The 19,824-nt window shown below is 25.3% G+C and overlaps 1 protein-coding gene and 1 long non-coding RNA gene across 5 annotated transcripts in view; one reads left to right on the forward strand and one right to left on the reverse strand.

Moving 5' to 3' along the window:
• Nucleotides 1-19,824, reverse strand: part of LOC126735955 (homeotic protein ultrabithorax) — a 405,066-nt gene that overhangs the window by 273,180 nt on the left and 112,062 nt on the right. For 3 of the 4 annotated variants that reach the window (XR_007660561.1, XR_007660562.1, XM_050440079.1), the window contains exon 2: nt 12,193-12,204. The exons of the other annotated variant lie outside the window; for it this stretch is intronic. Coding sequence is in view for 1 of the 3 variants with exons in the window: in XM_050440079.1 (XP_050296036.1) it covers nt 12,193-12,204 (12 nt within the window). In the remaining 2 variants the exon portion in view is untranslated. The remainder of the gene's footprint in view (nt 1-12,192; nt 12,205-19,824) is intronic. 4 annotated transcript variants of the gene reach the window in all.
• LOC126735956 (uncharacterized) overlaps nt 1-19,824 on the forward strand; it is a 140,839-nt gene that overhangs the window by 682 nt on the left and 120,333 nt on the right. The gene's annotated exons all lie outside the window — the stretch shown is intronic.

The following is a 19,824-nucleotide window of genomic DNA, read 5'->3' on the forward strand; positions in this document are numbered from 1 at the left end:
TTTCTTGCTAAATTCAAGGATTTATTATTGGAATTTTTATAATAAAGATTTTAGAAAAAAAAGATATTGCTTAGAGAAAGAATTACAGGATTTATAAAAAATACAAAATATTAAATAAAAGCTAACAATAGTCTCAAATTAATTGTATTATATTTAATGTCAATATATTTTATCTTCATTTTAGAAAAATATAATTAATTTACTTTTAAAAATAAATTAAATAACTTTAAATTAGTAAAACAATGTGGGATTTTAATTAATTTTGTTATTGATATATTTTTTGTTTAAAAACTATTTAATAAAATGTATTCCGCTAGAAAGAAATAAATAAATACCATGTTCTAAAGCACTTTCTTATGATTAGATATTTTATTAATTATTTAGTAGAAATAAAAAAAAGCGTTATATATTTAAAATCGCAAATATATTCTAAAATTATGATTTAAACAAATTTAAAAGATGATGGGCATTAACATTAAAAACAAGACAAAATGTAATTTAATTATAAAATATAGATTTATTAAAGTATAAGTAGCTAAAATAGGCTCATAAGATACTTTAAATAAAAATGTAATTTAGTTAAATGAATGCTAAGGTAAAAAAATCAGCGATTTAATCAAACTATTTGATATAATAATTCCTTTTGAGATCTGAACCGTTATTAAGTTGGTAATTATTTAAATATAATAAAAATATTACACAACAGATTATTAGAAGAAATATCAATAAAACTTTGACTTTTTCTTCTATAATTTTTCATTATACATATATGTTTTATGTATTATTTGGAAATGCAATGGAAGCACGATTAACAATAATATAATATATATTTTTTTTTACTATTTTATCTATGTAGCTTTTTTTTGCTAAATAAAGATTATTATTATTTTAATATATGTAGTTTATTCAACAGTTTTAATACAAAATTTCACAATCTACAAGACTTTTACAATTTAAAATATTACAAAATATTTATTTCATTATTTCCATTTTACCCTAATTTTTAGAGATATTTTAAAAAAAAAAGCTTACAATAAATAAAAAATTAATTTTAATATTAAACATATATTTTTCGAAATCATATTTGAAGTATTAAATAGCTTCAATAGATCAAATTTAATTTTTTTGATTTTAAACCTAAGAATTTATTAAATATTGCAATTAGCTTTTTTAAATTAATTTCGTAATTGTTACCGACTTCAATAGAAGAAATCATTTTCTGATTCGTATTAATTATTTTTATTTTTCTTATATATATCTTTTTAATAAAGGTAAAATACAATTTTGTCTCAAATCTGTAAAGTACTATTTAATATATTTTTTAAATATTAAGTGTTTATTAAAAATAAAAAGATTAACGTAAAAGAAAGAGAGAGTAAAAAACGAACAGAACGAAAATTATAACACAATTTTATAACAATAAATTTAATTTAATTATACTTCCTCTTAAAGAGGGGTATTAACAGTTCCTAGGGTAAAAAGAGATCGAAGATATGATTAAAAACGTATTTTTAAAAAATATTTTTTTATAAACAATTATTAAGTACAAAAATAAAAACATAATTAAATCGTATTTTATAATTATAATTAAAATTAAAAATAAAATTAAACAGAAGGTATTAAGAGTCGCAAATTTATAACAATCTACATAGTTTAAATATACTATGTCTCAATGTAATTAATTGACAGTGAAATACATGGAATTACATTTATTTAGTAAAATTATTTTATATTTATATTATGTTTGCTATTGCTACATAATATGTTTATATAGTATATTTAAAATAAAAATATATTAGAATAAAATAAATAGTTATATAAGTTAAAAATTTGAAAAATAATCATTTATTTAAATTTTTGTCTTATTTTTTATGATAATAAAATTTTTCTATTATTATAAAAAATAAGTAAAACATTTAATTTACATATACTTTTTCTTAAAGTAAGGAATTGACCGTTGATATTAAATTACATTAGTAGAATAATTTGCTACTTAAACTAATTAGCTATTTCATTTATTTAAGTTATCTCAGGTCTAAAAAGTTATTTAATAGAAATTAAACAATAGCGTAGAGCATTGTATAGTTAAAACAGCAAATAAATTCTAAAAATATAATTTAAAGACCTTTTTTAAGACATTTTCTACTTTAAAAAAAATTAAAACAAACACGTAAATTAATTTTTTACTATAAAATTAAGATAAATTAAAGTATAGGTAGCAACAATTAGTATAAATATTAAAGTATAAAACAAGAATTTAAGTAATTTATTAAAAAAGTTTATGTAGGTGCATAAATGCTTTCAGTTAAAGAGGTCATCTATTAAATTAAACGATTTCATATATTATGTCCTTTCGAGATCTCAACCGTTATTAAGTTGATAATTATATTAATAAAACTTTGACTTCTTTTTTAATTATTTCTCATAAATATATTTTTATAAACCTTTTCAACTCACTTTAGTTTTTAAAAACGAATTATTTTTATACATATTTGTATAAAAATAATTCTTAAGTGTCTTATTATTCTGTTATTCTTAAAACAATTTACTTTCTAAATAAATTTTATTTTCCCTTTGATGTTAATAATAATATTGTTTCTCAATTATATAATTTTGTTTAAATATTTAATAGGAAAATATTAAAAAAAAAAACAGAAAAGCAATTAAAACAATTTAATTTAAAGAAACGCATAAAAACTTAAAAAGAAACATTTTTTTTACCAGTAATAGTATTCATTTTAATTAAATATGTATATGTAATATTAAAATAAAAAAAATAATCAATTTAATTGATGTTATATACTGTTTATTAAATAAATGTTTATTTTTGGTGCAAAATACTCTTTAAATGAAGCTTTAAGTATATATATTTTTTTGATTTAGAGATTTGCTTTATCAGTGTACCAAATGAAATCCTTTAACTTATAAATATTTATCGCATAAAACACTCGTTTCGACAAGAGAATAAAAATTTGCATCGCAATATCCAGCAAGTAAAATAGAGTTGTCATTTTAAATTATGCGGCTACGTACACCCGGCAAAATACATTACTTATCCTGCCAAGTATAACTCGCGCAGCGAAATAAATACATAAATAAATAAATATTAGCATGCATGTGTAAAGTTCATAGTTTAGATTCTAATCTTCTTTGCGGTTTCTTTGGCTTCTCCCTTTTTATTTTGCCATTTTAAAAACCTTGGAACCGATCGGGGTCTAGTTGGAATTGTGCAAGAAATAGAACAGTGACTGTCTTTGCCTCGTTTTGACCAAGATTGGTAATTATAAAATGGCACCTTTACATACATTAAATCTCGTAAGTAATTAAGAAAAAATAGTTAAAGTGTATTTTCCTAAGAACATAAATAAAAGACATTTAGTAATTTTGGCAAATGCTAGATGAAAAAACGAGAACGACATGGAAGCGTTGATGATGAATGTTTGTACATTCCGCTACAATATCCACAAAGGAAATTTGGTGACAGATTAAGCGCCGCGTTGTCGGATTTATGATCCTAAACGTTATAAATCCTAGATGTATTTCCACGCAAAAAATATTGTGCTTTAAACGTTCTAGTCATGCGACAACCGAACACGTCCATGTTGTTTATTTTTCAGTGTCGTTGACTTAAGCATATGTTTATTTTTAATATCCTTACTTATATTTGACTTTACAAAGCACTTTTGTTGTAATTTTATTTAATTAAAAGAAAAACGAAATTTAAAATATTGACTGATACTTTAGGTAATTAGGATTCAATTAATTATTATTTTATCAAACGCTCAAGAATTTAAAAATAACTTCGATTTTTAAAATCTACCCTGGATCTCCAAAAAGAACTGTTTGCTACTTCTATATTAATATCTGCATAGTTCAATGGAACTTTTGTTGGTTTTTGTCAAGATATTTGCATGTCTCATATTTTCCTTGCAGCTGATAATAAAATCTTTACAAAAACTGTATCAGAAACATTTTCTACACTTTTAGCAGCTTATTAAAAATTCTATTTAATATTATTATATAAGCTTTCCTAACCAAATAATTTTTATATTTATATGTTAAAACTAAATTTTCCTATGGTGTTTTAAATGATTTGAATTTATGAAAATTAAAGTCAACCTGAAATCCTTAGGTCTTCCCCAGGCTGCCCTAATAGACATTAATTTTAATTAGATTTTGTTTTAAGACCCAACAAGCAAGAGATACCTTTTAGACACATTTTCTAACTTCATACCCAAAGCTTTGTGTAAGTATAGAATCCCATTCCTATTAGTGGAGATAAAAATAGATTTTACCCCTTTATATTACAAGCAATGTAAATTAGATATAACTTCTACGAATAGGGTTAATAACTTTTAAGTATAAAACCCCATTCCTATTTATAAAGATAATATATAACAAGTAATGTAAGTTAGGCATAACTTTTAGGGATACGCTTAATAACTTGATAATAATAACAAAAATAGAACATTAATAGAAAAAAATATAAGTTTTTTTTTAACTACGCTACTCAGTCTTTTTTACAACGCCTTATTTTTACCTTTAATAATGTGATAATTTTTTTAAAGGGTTAAAGAATTATAATAAATTGTTATGTAGTTTTGAGTAGTTGCAATAGCCCCCGAGAGCCAATATTTTTATATCTCGGCTGTTCTTAATCATCAAACTTGAACTTTAATTGAAAATGTCTTACCTAATTATTCATATCTATAGCTTCTGGAGTTTGTTCGTCAACCACAGCTCATTAAATCAATATTGGACATACTAAAATATTTATTGTTAATTTATATTTAGAATTTCTGTTTGAAATTAGCTTCCTACACGGCAGTTTTTTTTGTCTCGTATTTCTATTAATTTTGCCTTTTTCAGTCAGTAAATAGATTGAATACCAGTCATTTTATTTATTAAATTTGTAACAAAACTAATCAATAGGAACTCTGCAAAGACCTAAAACCATCATTTTGGAGCTGTTATTTTTTAACATTGCTCCTCTCTGTCTAAATTTCTCATTTTGATTAATCTAATTGGGACTTCAGCCAAAATATCCTAAGAAACATAAAAAATGTGCTTTCTAAATATACCGAACTAACAAATAAGGTAGAAAATACTTTATGGTTATTTCGTTCTACCTTTTTCTACTGACCCACATATAAAGGTGATTTTTTACGCATTTTTACCATGAAGCCTAATATAAAATAAACCGCCGTTAAGGTGCAATAATAATTAGGCAACCAGGGCTCTATATTACCGCATATACCTGAAAAAACAATTTTGTTTTTTAGAAGAGAAAGTTTTTGTTACGGTATCTTAAAGTAACTTCCAAGAATACTAAAAGGATGTCGATCAAAAGGAAGGAAGAGCCGCTGTAAAAATATTTTTAGGCTCTAAATCTGCACTTAGTTGTGTTTTAGTTGTGACAAAGTATTAATGGGGTATTTTAAAGTGTTTTTACTTAAGTGGTGATGTTGCTAGAAATATGTTTATTAGGTTCTGTGATAAATCGTTGTTAGAATTAGAAAAAGGTATGTACCACTGATTTAATATTATTTATTAACTTAACAGCTGCTAAATGATACTAATTTGGTCAAAAACTCCCTCATACCATTTAAGTATTTTACACAAAAAATTGTGTTAAATAAATACAAAGGTGCGGCATCAAAGCATCACCTTCAGAGAGCGCGCCTCATATATAAAATGAAATATAAGCCAACAACATAAGAAAAACAGAAATAATTATACAAAACAAATCTAATCTAAAGCAAAAATCTAAACTTGATCCTCTTTAAATAACGACTCTCCTAATTTATTACTTCTCGTCGAACTATAAAACTTGTAAATGCGAATAAACTGGTAACCACTGCCGTCTGCTTACATTTATATGAATTTTAATGAAATAATGTTATTAAAGCTGATTGTATAATGCGATGCGCGACGCCTCTTATGGTACTTTAATTATATGGTATATCGGTTGTTTACTCCTAATATGAGTGTTTAAATTGAATTAAACGTTGCTAGATAAAATCCAGACAGTGTAAATGTCTCGCGTCACGCAAAAAGTCGTTTGCTTGTCAATGGGTTTGATTTTCACCATCGGGCTTTCTTTGCACACCGGTGATAGGTATCGAATAGGCTCTGTTTCTTTTTTACTAGGTTTGAATTAATATGAGAACTAAGCTTGTTAGTCTTCAAAGTGAAAAAGTAGTTTATGCACTATACCATTTTTTAGGGCTTAGTCCTATCTTAAGATCAAAAGCTTACTAGAGTAAGCTAAAATCAGGTTTTTCAATTTTGTATACCACAAGCTATCAAATCTTTATCAAAAGTAATGAATAAATGTCAGTTTTAGTAAAATATCCAGTTTCATTATTATTCTAGCTGAAAATGAAGTTGTGCACGATCAAGTTTGCTATAATATTGGTAACTAGAATAGAGAGTATGAAAAACAAATTTAAGAGAACTGGTAATTGTTTGATTAGATATGAAGAAAAATAACGATGAAGAAACTTTCTTGTATATTTTGTCAAGTTATGACCTTTAGTTTTGTCTTGGTTACCCAATTACTCCTGTGCAAAGCCTTTTTGTGATCTGCTCTATGCAGAGTTATCAAGGGCATTTGACTAGGTCTACCGTGAGGTGCTTCACTGTTAGCCTAAATCTGTACTTTTTTATCCTGGCATGTTTATTAAATGGAAATGGTGGATCTTAGATTATTTTAGGATTCTAATTTTGACCATATTCTCTTTTGCTAATTTTTCATTTATTTACAACAAAAAATAAATAGTATTATATCAATAATGCTTAATGTTTGCTAATATTCTAATTTGTTAAAGAAAAATATGTGTATCTTCAAAAGAACCTAGACTTTTTTATTGACTGGGGTGAAGTAAATAAAATTAAATGCACTTAAAATATTAGTAAATAATACAAAATCTCATTGTCATGACAAGGAGATTCGATAAATTTTATATTGTAATTTGAGCGTACACCAATTAATTGTAAAATGTATATAATTATATCTAATCTTGAAATCCTAATTATATCTAAAGTTAAATTTTTTTAGCAAGATAAATCAGATTGCATCAAAATTGATCAAAGCGTCTAGTTTTGTTTAGGGATCCTTAACTGATTTCACTATGAATTCTTTAAGCCATTCTAAAATTTGGCTCAATTGTTTGGTCTCATGTAAGCCATTGTAACATTAATAAATTAGAAATAGTTTAAAAATAATTTTAAAGAAGAGTAACTCTGATTATGGGAGGGAGAATTATAAGAATGAGTGGAATAGAACTACTTCTGAATCAACGTTTTTGGAATCGAGGAGAATACTTATTGCTATGACGATGATTACCTCTGAGATATTTTAGTTAAATTAAAAAAAAAATTATATAAACATTTATTAAATTTATTGTAAATGATTTGCCATTAATAAATATTAAAAAATAATATAAATGACAAGTTTCTGTATTATTTATCACTATTTCTTACATTTTTGGAAATGACAATAAAATACCATTACTATAATCAACTTTGATAAAAAATTTAACAAGCAAGACAAAAAACTTAGAAAAGCAAATTACAACAGGTTACGAATATTTCAAAAGATTGATAAAAGGATTATTATTAACTTTGTTAGTAAACGTTCATGAAATATTAACTATTCATGAAACTATTGTGCTAATAAAGATATTCCTATTTTGGATATTAGTAAAACTAAAAGATGTTTGATGTCTCCAATTCACTTCATAAAATCTTAGTTTGAACTAAATTTCTTAGTTGTATTATTTCTGCCCAGTTGTATTTGGCATAACATTATGTTTAGTTAAGCAAAATTAATGATTTTAAGTGAAAATGCTATTCAAAATCATTTACTTGTATATGCCAATAAAAATAAACAAAAAAAAGAAGAAAAATTAGTTTTTCTCACACCTTTTTAATGAAGGATGTAGTTTCTAAAAATAAGTTAAAATGTTGGTAAGCTAAACAATAAAGTTTTTTAATTTTTTGACATTGGTTATGTAATAAAAAGTTAAGGATTTCATAATTTCCTATTCGACTTAATATTCAATCTATTTAAAATTTTAGTTTAAATACCTAAAAAATTATATTTTTTTATTTACCCAAAACATAAAATCTCACGGTTAAAACATAAAACTAATTTTCTATTAACCAAAATTAACTCAGTAAATGTGTTAAAAGAACATAATCAGTTTTTGGTAATTTGGTATATAGGTTATATAAAGTCCTTATGAACACAAAAATTAATTTACCTTTTAAGGTAACACTCAACGACATTATTGCAGACTTTATTGCTAGTCATACTCAGACAAAATTAACGATAAAAAATTAAAAAAATATCACAATTATGAATATATTACGGGCTTTATTTTTATTTATTATTTAAATACACATCTACGCTTTATATTCAATTCTTAATCAGGCGTGATTTCCTTAGAAAAAAATATTCTTGTTTTTCTTTCCGCCATGCAGAATATTAATTTTTTTTAAATTCTAATTTCTAAATTTATATATTAAATTTTTTCATCTAAATTCAAAGTGAGATTCCGAGAAATACTTATTTTGGTGTAATCTCTTCGCTTACTTAATACCTAAGCATAATCGCTACCATAAATATACTAAAATTTAAATACCAACAGATATATGTTTTTAAAGATCGTATTATAAATGTATTGGAACTAACGTATTTTAATTAAAAATTAAACTCAAATAAATTTTAATTGAAAATCATAATAAAAAAAAATTATTAACTTGATTTTACGAGGATGCATAACTTAATAGGACACTAATATATGCGACGTTCTTATAAAATTAAAAAAAAGTACTCAAATACAAAATAAAAAAATGGTTGAAAATATTAAAATAAATTAATTTTTTAGTGACTTTTATTATTAATTCAAACGCCCTGAAAACCAACCAGCCAGTTTACATACATATTTTTCCTGATAATTATAATATTAATTAATTGTGTTAATATTTTTTATAAATAGATTTAATAAATTTTTAAGAAAGAGTAATATAAGAATTTTAATGCAAATACTTAAATAAATTAATTAATTTCTTTTTACTACGTAATAACTTAAACAACCAGTAAAGATAAAAGAAAAATTACATTTTATTCCGTAAATATATTTTCTCGTAGCGCCTTATTCTCTCAGGATGTTGACGATAATATTATCCTATCTAATTTTATTAACTGCAGCTCGAAACAATTCATTAAAAGTCATATGCAGGCATGAATTCCTTCCTCTGCCTGTTCCCCTTTTTGGTCTATTTTTCTTTCAATTATCATTATTTCTATTTGTTTCTCCATACGATTTAGGACCTTGATGTTGGTAATATTGCTTGTCCAAGAAATTCTCAACATATTACAGTAACATGACATTTTAAAGGCCTTCACTCTCCTTTAAGTTGTTTCTGTTAGCGTTCACGTTTCCATACCATAAAGTAATGTGCAAAAACATAACATCTTAGAACACGATGCTTTGAGCCTGATTGATTTATTTTAATAAGTTTGTTTTAGTTTGTATATATTTGTATTGATATATTTGCATCTTTCAATAAATACTTGTACTCATATAGTAGTATTTCATGTTTAATGAAGCTTCTTTTGTACCTAATCCCTTATTAAAACCGAATTGAATGTAACCTGTAAGTTCTCCAAATTCATTTTATATTGAAGAACTAGTTTTAGAACGTGACGTTGTGTTTCTGCATTAAGAGATCTTTCTCAACCTCCTCTTTCTTTGTTTTAATCCTTTTGAGCCTGGGATTTACTGTTGCCAGAAGGAAATTATGATCGGGTGATATGTCTGCCCCAAGATGAGTTTTTACTAATTTTATAAAAGTTTTAAATCTTCTAATAGTGAAAATATATTTGAATTAATTTCTGAATAATCCGTCTTTTAAGCCATCTACCGGATCTATCCACGTATCCACGTATCCACGTCCCGTGTATATGGTCTTCTAGGAGGTTATTTAAAGAAGTTATTCATTAAATTTATTTTTTTTTGGTAGAATTGGAATTGGATTAACCGTTCACCTCTTTTACTGCAAATTCATAAAACATATTTTTCATTTAATTCAATTTATTTATTCAACATTTATTTCACAATACCAATTATTCACTAAAACAAATTTTTATATTAAAATTAATCAAAAATAAATAATTAGAAAATCTTCACAACAATTATAGGCTATATTTTTGTTGTTATTAAAATCAATTTTTTTAAAAAGTAAATGTTTTTGAGAGAAACAAAAAAAAATTAGGTATTACGTATGTATTTGGTTTTAATTATAAATAACCTTATTTTAAATAATTATCCAGAATATGCTAAATGAAATTATGCTAAATGGAAAATTCAAATATTTTAGTTTTTTAATAATACCTTTTAATGTTTAATGTAAAACTAACTTAAAGCTTTTACACTTAATTAATTTAATACTTTAACAAAATTGCATAACATAATAGTAGACGACGATTTGTAAAACCTCCTTTTGGTAAATCAAGCAGTAATCAATTGTAACCAGAAACACCGGCACAGTTTATTTCATTGAACCGCGAACCAACGCCGCGTTTACACTTCATCCTGCCAGAATTTTATATGCCATTTTCCATTTTATGTCCTATTCGCTACGTAAAAATTGCCGACGCAATGAATTTATTGACCGTTAGTCTTTATTTCGAATTCAATTTGAGGAAACAGATTTGGTTTTTGTATCGAAAAAAATATCCAATTGTCTAGGTTAATGGTTTTACTATATTGTAGAGGTGCAATGTATGTTTATATTAAATATGTTTTGAGAATATAGACATATAAAATTCAATTAAACTATGTGCATTAATATTCTTTTAAAGCTTCTTGAAGGTAGAAGAATAATGTTGTTTAAGGTTATTAATATAAACCATTGTTTTATTTTATTTAATAATTTTGTTAAAAATCAGAATTATTTAGCATATTTTATTTTATATCTCAAAAGTAATATTAAATTTCTGATAACTATAAGCTTGTCCTTGCTTCAGCTTTTTGCTAGATGTATCACCTGTAGCAAACAAATCTAGATATAAGAGAAATATAATTAATGTTATTGTTTGTATATAGTTTTTCCTAGTTGATCTGTGTCATATTTATTTTATTTTAAATTACTATTGAGATTTTGATTAAAATGATTTTAAAAATAAAATGTTTGAATATAGATCGACTTTAATTCCATATTTTTTGAAATTTTATTTTAAATATTTTTATTTTGCTTATGTCAAATAAAGTTTTTTTAAATCTCTTTAAGGGTTAATCATAGGGGTTTATTAAGGAGAAGTTTGAGTATATATTTAAAATCTTATTTCTTATTTATTGTATTTAGAATGCACTTGGGAATTGAATTTTAAAAGATTTGTTTCTTTTCCAATTATATAATGAGCATTTATCTAATTTAAATAATAAAGTTTTCATGTTTTAATTTTACCCTAAGAATGTTTAACAACGGAGTTAGGCATACTCTAAAAGCAGGTCAAATCCACGCAAAAAAAAGGAAATCGCTTGTACCGTAACCCGTCGTCCAGATTTAGGAACGCCTTTTGTCAGAAATGTTATTTAATTTGATTTCATTTGATAAATTTATTTTTTTGTTAATAGGAAACTATACTTGTATCCAGACAAAATTACAAACGTAGGTTTACCTTATATACATCAAACATATTTCAGGAGTTTCTTGTATAAAGTAAAAAATATGTAAAAATTAAAAACATGTATAAAGTAAGAAAATATAATCTATATAATGTATATAATCTATTTTAGACTTAGTACTAAGGAGTAATAATATTTGTTTAATTATGCGTTACTCTTAATAATTTTGAGGATAAATTTCTTTTTTGAGAGACTGAGATAATAAGTAGTTATCTGAACCTTAATTTAAGATACTGCAATCCTGGACTTCAGCATTAAAACCTACTTTACAGAAAATCTCTGTCAAACTTGGATTAACATTTTACCACCTATATAATCAAAAGCAAATCTTCTGATAACTTCATTTCATACAATGCACCACTTTATAAATATAGCAAAAAATATCTTTTTACCTAAAAGATCAAAAAAAGAAAAAAATATGTCTTACTCTATAGCACTCATACTGATAAAAAAATAAAGTGTTAAAGTGCATCCTGGTATTATGCTCACCTACCTTTATAGTATCCTGAAAATTAAAGAAAAGCAATGTTAGTAACATAAAAAGCAGAGCAAACGAAAGTTAAAGCACATGCAGTTATAAATAGAAAAAAAAGCAATAAAAATAATATATTTGAGCTAAGACTACATGCTAAAATAACATGATAAAAAATAAATGAAATGAAACAAATATCTAATGATTTGCACTATTTTATATATTCATTGTTATATAATAACTATAAATTTCGATATAAATAAATGACAAAATCGATAAATTTAATCATGGTGTTCAAACAATGCGCCTATAAATTTTTCCTTGCCATTATAAATCATAATTATTTACTAGTTCCTGCATCGAGCATTACGCTACGTCAATATTACATTAAAATTTCAAATTATTGATCCAACCCAAAACAGAATGCAATATGTCTTTCTAATGCAGGAATTCTGAAAGCAGTACATCGAGGAAAAAATATCATAACCACTTTAAAAAGCTACTTAGCAGCTTAGATTTACTGCTTCTATTAAATCAAAAAGCGGTTCACGTTTTTTTGCTATGTCTACATAAAACACATAAAGCAGGATTTATATCAGCAGATATAAATAAAAATGCAATCTAAATTTATGCGTGCAAGCAAGTTTTTATCATCTCCGGCAGACATTTTATCATTTATTTGTTATGTTAGAAGAGAAAACGGTGAGTAATTGCTCCAGAAATATAATTACTATCAACCCTTTCACAAATTCTCAAAATTATATACGTTATTGCCAATATCAAATCTACCAAACCGATTAACTCTTGAAATTCAATCGGTTATATTATTGCTTACATGTTCGAGAACAATAATAATATGTTCGAGATAGTAAGTATTTGCAGGTAGAGCAACTTTTGTTTATTGCTCATGATAAAAACGTATTGTTTAGCAAGCAATGAGTAGTTTCGATTGTTTCTTGAAAGTGAGTTATCGGCACATTCTTAATGTGGCTTATGTAACATCCTGTCTTAAAGATAAGAGCGCTGTTATTGAAAATTGATACCAATTTATTAAAACAATTTGTCTTTTTTTATGCTTTTGAAAGATAACTGAGGATTTTATTTAAAAATAATTAAAAAGTTATTTTGAATCTATGATTAAATATTTCTATGTTTTTAAATAAACAGATTCGTTCTTTTAGTGAAGATATAAGTAATCTAAAATAATAAACATTCATAATTACGCTTATATGAATTAAATATGAAAAATTAAAAATGTTTTATTATTTCAGTAAATAGAATTGTAATGTTTTAAATAATTTCATGTATGCTTTGCTCTAATTAATCAAAAAACAATTTTGGACGGTTATTAAATTAGAAAATTACATATTGATAATGCTGATATAACTCAAATGGATTTAAATAAAATATAATACAACGTGATAAATTAGGAACGTAAATCAAAAATTTTAAATGTATCAAAGTTTATAATTGATTTTACTTTTTTTTATGGAATTAGGAAACAAAGTTACCACAGAGAGATTTTATTTTCTAAAATTCTTCAACAAAACTTCCATTTTGTCCGCTCAATATACATTTTAATAAAAGAAAAATCATGGTGAAAATATAAAAAAAATTACGTTTTGATAACCTTAACTAATTTGATAAACCTAATTTTTTTATAACCAACATAAGGAAAAAATCAAAATATGTTTATTTATTTACATTGCAAAATTTGTCAACAATAAAACAAGGTATTTTTAAAAATCTTAAATGTACATATTTTTTAGCAAAAAATTAAAACGTGCATAACTTAAGTGCATATGATGCTCTAAGAACTATTAATTTTAATAATGCATTGTTTCTAAGTAGCAGTAAATTTTGTTTTATTTAAATGTTTTAATTTCATTCACATTTAAGGTTTCAAAGTTCCAAATATGCATATTAGTTATTATTACACTATTCAGTCAAAATCATTAATATTATTAGTAAATCAGGAGAGTAATTATGGAAATTTTTAAATATTGTTTTAAATTTCAAATTTAATATTTTTTTGGAATTGATTTTTTTTTTAAAGTTTTAAAATTTTATACAAATCAATTTTTTTGTAAAAATTTACATATAAGCAAAATAAGTATTATAACAAATTATTCAAAATAATTATTATTTGGCGACAAATATAAATACATAAGTACATTATAAGCTTTTTTTACAAAAATTGTAAAAATGACTCCATAGTTTGGAAATTTTTTAGATAGGTACGCAATTTAGAGAAAAATGGTGGTACTTTGGCAAAATAATAATTAGTAGTAATCGTAGTGGATAGTTATTTTTTACAACTCTTGTATGTTTGTGAATAATTTTTATTATAATAATATTCATAAATTCTTCCTAATAAATTTAAATTTCACGAAAAGTAAAATTCAAAATATAATTATTAGAATGTTTTAAGCTTTCATATTTAATGTGCATAACATTTGGATAAATTACAAATATTTATTTAAAAAAATTTATTGGACCGATAAGTATTAAAACTAAAGTTTTGGGCAAAATGGACGTCAACTTTATATTGACTTTACAAAAGTGAATTTAGGTATTACAAAAAAGATAATTTAAAATATGAATATTACAAATTTATAAGCATTTATGCAGGAGGTTTTTAAAGTTTGATAATTTATTTTAATACCTTGTAGAACTAGTCACAAAAAGTTAGTTGATATACTAAAAATCACCTATATCAGAATGGCATAATAAGAGAGTTACTTTACATTATTGAAAATCATTTAAAAAATATTTATTAAGAAAAATGGTTAGGGTTTTTCCGAAAATTGTTTAAAAACGTCCTTATGTGTTCCACTTACACAAAACTCAAGACTCTTTACAAGCTTCTTTAATAAGATCCTGGTGTCCACGAATTAAATCACAAGAATTTTCAATTCCCTTTTCCCAAAATTCTTCCGGAGTATTTAGTCTTCATCGTGATACAGCACCTCTTTCAAATAACCTCACAAAAAAAAATCACAAGGCATTAAATCTGGGGAGCGAGGAGGCCAACACATGGGTCCATTATGACCTATCCATCTATTCGGAAACTCATTATTTAGATGTTTATGAACTTCTCGTCTAAAATGTGGTGGAGCCCTAGCACATAGGAACCACATAAACTGTCTCACATTTAGAGGAATATTATCTATGAATTGTGGCAGATTTTGCCGACGAAAATCTAAAAAATCTCTCCAGTTAGTCGAGGTAGAAAAAAAAAGGTCCAAAAAGTATGCCATTTGCCACATCAGCCCAAACATTTAATGCAAATCTATATTGAAAATGAGATCTTTTTACAGCATGCTGATTTGCTACTACCGAAACATAATTGTTGTGGAAATTTTACATTTTATCTCGTATAAATGTGGCCTCGTCGGTACACAGAATTCATTTCCTAATATTGCTAAATTAAAGTTTCACTATTTATTTTATTGTGCAACTTTTATATAGGCGATTTTTGGTATATCAGCTTTTTTTGACGAGTCCGAGAAGCAGTTAAAATTTAAAAACACCCTGTCCTTTATGTGCATACCTTTTAAATATATCAAATATATTGATTTTACAAAAATTTACATTTAAAATGCTAATTTAGATAAAGCACCAAAGCAAGAATAAAAAAATATGAAAAGGCTGTAGGAGTGTGTCGACCGATAAGTGTTAGAATTGAAGCTTCGGCAAAATGGCCGCCGGCCTTGTAATTATTTTCTTTGCTGCAAGTGATTAACTCGTTAGTTGATTTATGTGTATGGCCGCGTTATTTACGACCGAACCGATCTGACATGTTGCATGCATGTAGGCAGAAAGCACGGTCTCAGCGTTGCATGTTAATCGCGAATAGAGTCGGGCTTTTTAAAAAAGCGCACGTTTATAAGTATTCCTTTTCCTTTATGTCAATTTGAAAGTTTATTGCTTTTATTGATTCCACGAATCAGCCAACCCGATGGGAAATTATTTCATATTCTGGTGAAAGTTCATTACCAATTCTGTAAAGAGGTTCATTCAATCTACAGATTAAATGCGGCCATAACTCTGCTGGAATCTTACAAGTTTTCTAGAAGATACTCCAAAGAAATTAGAGTAATAGATTTTCCGGAAACGTTGCATTTCTAGTCGAAATATATAAAAGATAATGAAAGACCATTATAATTCAAGAAAACTTTCGAGATAAATGAAACTGGCAATTTATAGACTCGCTGCTGAAACTTAACAAGGACCCGAAAATATATTAGCAATGGTTTTTCCTGTATTTATTTTATTTGTATCGCCGACTTTTTCGCTAAATTGCTTTCATGGAGGGGTGCATAGGTTAACGTAACTAAGAAATTTCACGAAAAGGGCAAGTAGACATGTTTACGACTATTCGCTCCCTCTAGATCAAGATTAAAGAAGCTACCGATTCCGCATTTGCATACCTTTAGAGAACCAGCTGAAGCCACGCGTGTATCTCTCGGTTTTCAATTTATACAGAGCTGGATTCGTCTTAAATGAAAAAAACTTTTTAAACTAGTATTTAATTCCTTAAGGTGATGATATTTTTTTTAAATAAATATTTATCAAAACGGGCTCTTACGAGATTAGTGGCAAAATGTTTATAGGAATAATTTAAGAGGTTCAAGAGAAATTGCTCTAAATACGTTCCTGTGTACTAGTATGTTACCAAGTCTTAAAATTTATTCAAGGCAGTGTCCGCGCATATATTCAGCGCAGTTTAAATTTGCACCAAACCGAATAAAAGGAGGGTATCGAATGCAAATTAATTGAAATTGTCCTTAACAACAGCCTAAGAACCACTGCACTTTTGATTCAGTAATTAAAGCCTGTCACGGGCTCAGTTATTTATCGGACTTTAACCAGACGCTTTGCACTCCTGCTATGTTAATCTTTTTTATCCCGAACATGCATCATGCCTTTTTTCGCTCGGGAAGTTCGTTTTCGTTTTATTTTTTTTTGTTTTCCTGCCACGGCCGTCCGCTGAGTCTGCAAATTTAAATTAGGCAGATTTAAATAATTCCATTTTCTTAGGGATTAGTTAAGTTATTTATTTCTCAAGTTTTTTTTTTTAAATTGAAAAATAAATACTAAGTTTTTAATTTATGAAAAGATATGCACACTTTAACTTTATTTAAAGTAGCAAAAGTAATTTTATTAAGATATCGGAAACATTAACTTTATCCTTATACTCTTCATATTAAGTTTTGAATCAATTAAAAATTGTGTATCTTATTTTCACGCGAATAAATCGCACGCGACCTAATGGTTTAAATTTTTAATAATTTGTGTATTCGTTACTATATTAGGATTTTTTTTCAATATTTCTTAAAAAAATAATTTTCTTTAAATATAGGTTTATTTTGTTTTAAGTTTTTTATATTATATTTTTATAATTTTTTACTTTAAAAAAATCAAAAGGGATTTTGATATAAATCGCTATTTAAATTTGAGTAAAAATAATAACAATCAATGCAACTTAAATAAATACTTTTTTCATTTAAACTATCAAATTCTTATTAAAACTATATATTCAATAACTTCACAAATCTTAGACAAATAATTTTACCTTTATAAATGACATCTTAATAAACCTTAAGATAAATTAAAATAAAAACTCACTAATTAAATTTAATAAATAAGATTCTCATATCCTAATTCTGATAGCATTTATTTCGAATTTGAGTATTTTTTAAAGATTTAAAAAAAATACTTAAAACAAATTATTCTTTTAATATTTTAGCAAAAATGATACTAGAAAATAAAAATAGTAATTTAACTTGAGCTTAATATGAGTTTTTGTAATAAAATGAAACAATTTTATATAATAAATGCGCGGTAAAATTAACCTTATATGCATAACTTAAATGGATACTATTAACATATTTTCTAAGATAATTGGTAAAATGCAAAATTTTAACTTTAAATTAAAATTGGATTGATATGCTATACTTTTTGAGTCAGAATATTTACTGTTACCAGTTTCAAACTTAACTAATCGTAAAGACATTCTGAATTTATAATTCTGGATTTTTTAAGTCCTTTAATTAGATAAAAAACTAGAGACCTTATTTATTTAATAAGAATTTATAGTATAACTAACTATAATTATTGTTAATATATTTAATTATTCACATTTTAATGTACTAAATCAGCACGTCCAGAAACTTAAAAATGCTTATTTAACTTAAGCAAAAGTCTATGACTCATTTCAATAAAATAGAAGTTTATTACCTTTAAAAATTTATTACCAAGTAAATATTATTACTATTAGCATAACTTAAATGTATACTATTCGTAATTTTCCTGCACTTTTTATCTGAATCTATGTAAAAGAGAAAGTCACTTTCAACATTTCATAATTTTTTTTTAAATTTGAGTTTGATGTAAAAAGCATCTAATAATCATAAAATCTGTACTACTAAACTTTCTTATTAGATTTTCTTTAAACGCATTAATATTTCAAGCAAAAATATTTTAACGCTTAGTGCAAAATTTAAAGGAACCTTTTTTTATGTCCTATAAAGCCACAATCATTTAAACTTATGCAAAAATTCAAATAGTATAAAATAATTACCGAATTAAGTTATTGCTTTTGACACTCGCTATATATGATTTTAATCAATTTTTTATATAGATTGTAGTGGGTTTTAGCCACTGCAGGGATATGCGACGCAGATAGTTGAGTCTTAAATTAACCCTAAGAGGGTAAAATTATATTTTTCAAAAAAAGTATAACTCTACCGAAATTCCAAATACATATAAACCACTTTGAGCCCCTAAAAAAATGTGAAATTAAGAATTCTAAAGACATTCTAAAGATATTCTGATATTAGCAAAACTACATTATTTTGATTTCTCTAATGACAAAGAAAAAATATTTTTTACGTCAAAACCTTTTTGTAATAGAGAAGCAATTCAATCAAGACCTAGGGAATATAGAAAGCTTTTGCAAAAATTATAATTTGAAATTAAATATATCTGATCTAAATCTAATCATCGGAGATTTCTTAGATGGCGGAAGGAACCCACAGATTCATACCACCAATTGCCGGTAGTTTAACGAGTCAAAAATTTAGGTACATACCTTGATTCTGGTATTTAATTTCACACGCACTTATCTTTAAAAAAACCGAATATTTCCTATATGCGTTTAGGAACTATTTACCTTCTAAGGTAAAATTTTATTTATGCAACACATTTCTTTTCTGCCTGTTTGACTACTTCCATATTCTTTACTCTTATTCAGTTATTGGAGATTGTGTCTATTCAACACCAAATCTTCAGGGACTGCTCTATGCGCTTTTTATACTAAGTTTTAGTCAGAAATCACCTTACCACTTTACCTTACCTTAATAATAATATGATCCTAAGTATAAAAAATTGCAGAAAGCATTATATGTATACTTTTGTTCATATAATTATAAAAACTGGATAACCATTATATTTAGCTGACAATTTTCAAAATATTTGTATTCGCACAATACAAGATTCATAAATTTATTTAGAGTACCACAGCATGTAATGTCAAATTTTCGAAAATCTTTTATTTTTATTGTCTCTCAACCATGATATAAAAATTCCAAAAATATTAAGAATTTGCCTTTTAATGCTTTCTAATGCTCAAAAAAATTGTATTACTTA

This window comes from Anthonomus grandis, chromosome 5, assembly GCF_022605725.1.
Source record: "Anthonomus grandis grandis chromosome 5, icAntGran1.3, whole genome shotgun sequence".
Classification (NCBI taxonomy): domain Eukaryota; kingdom Metazoa; phylum Arthropoda; class Insecta; order Coleoptera; family Curculionidae; genus Anthonomus; species Anthonomus grandis.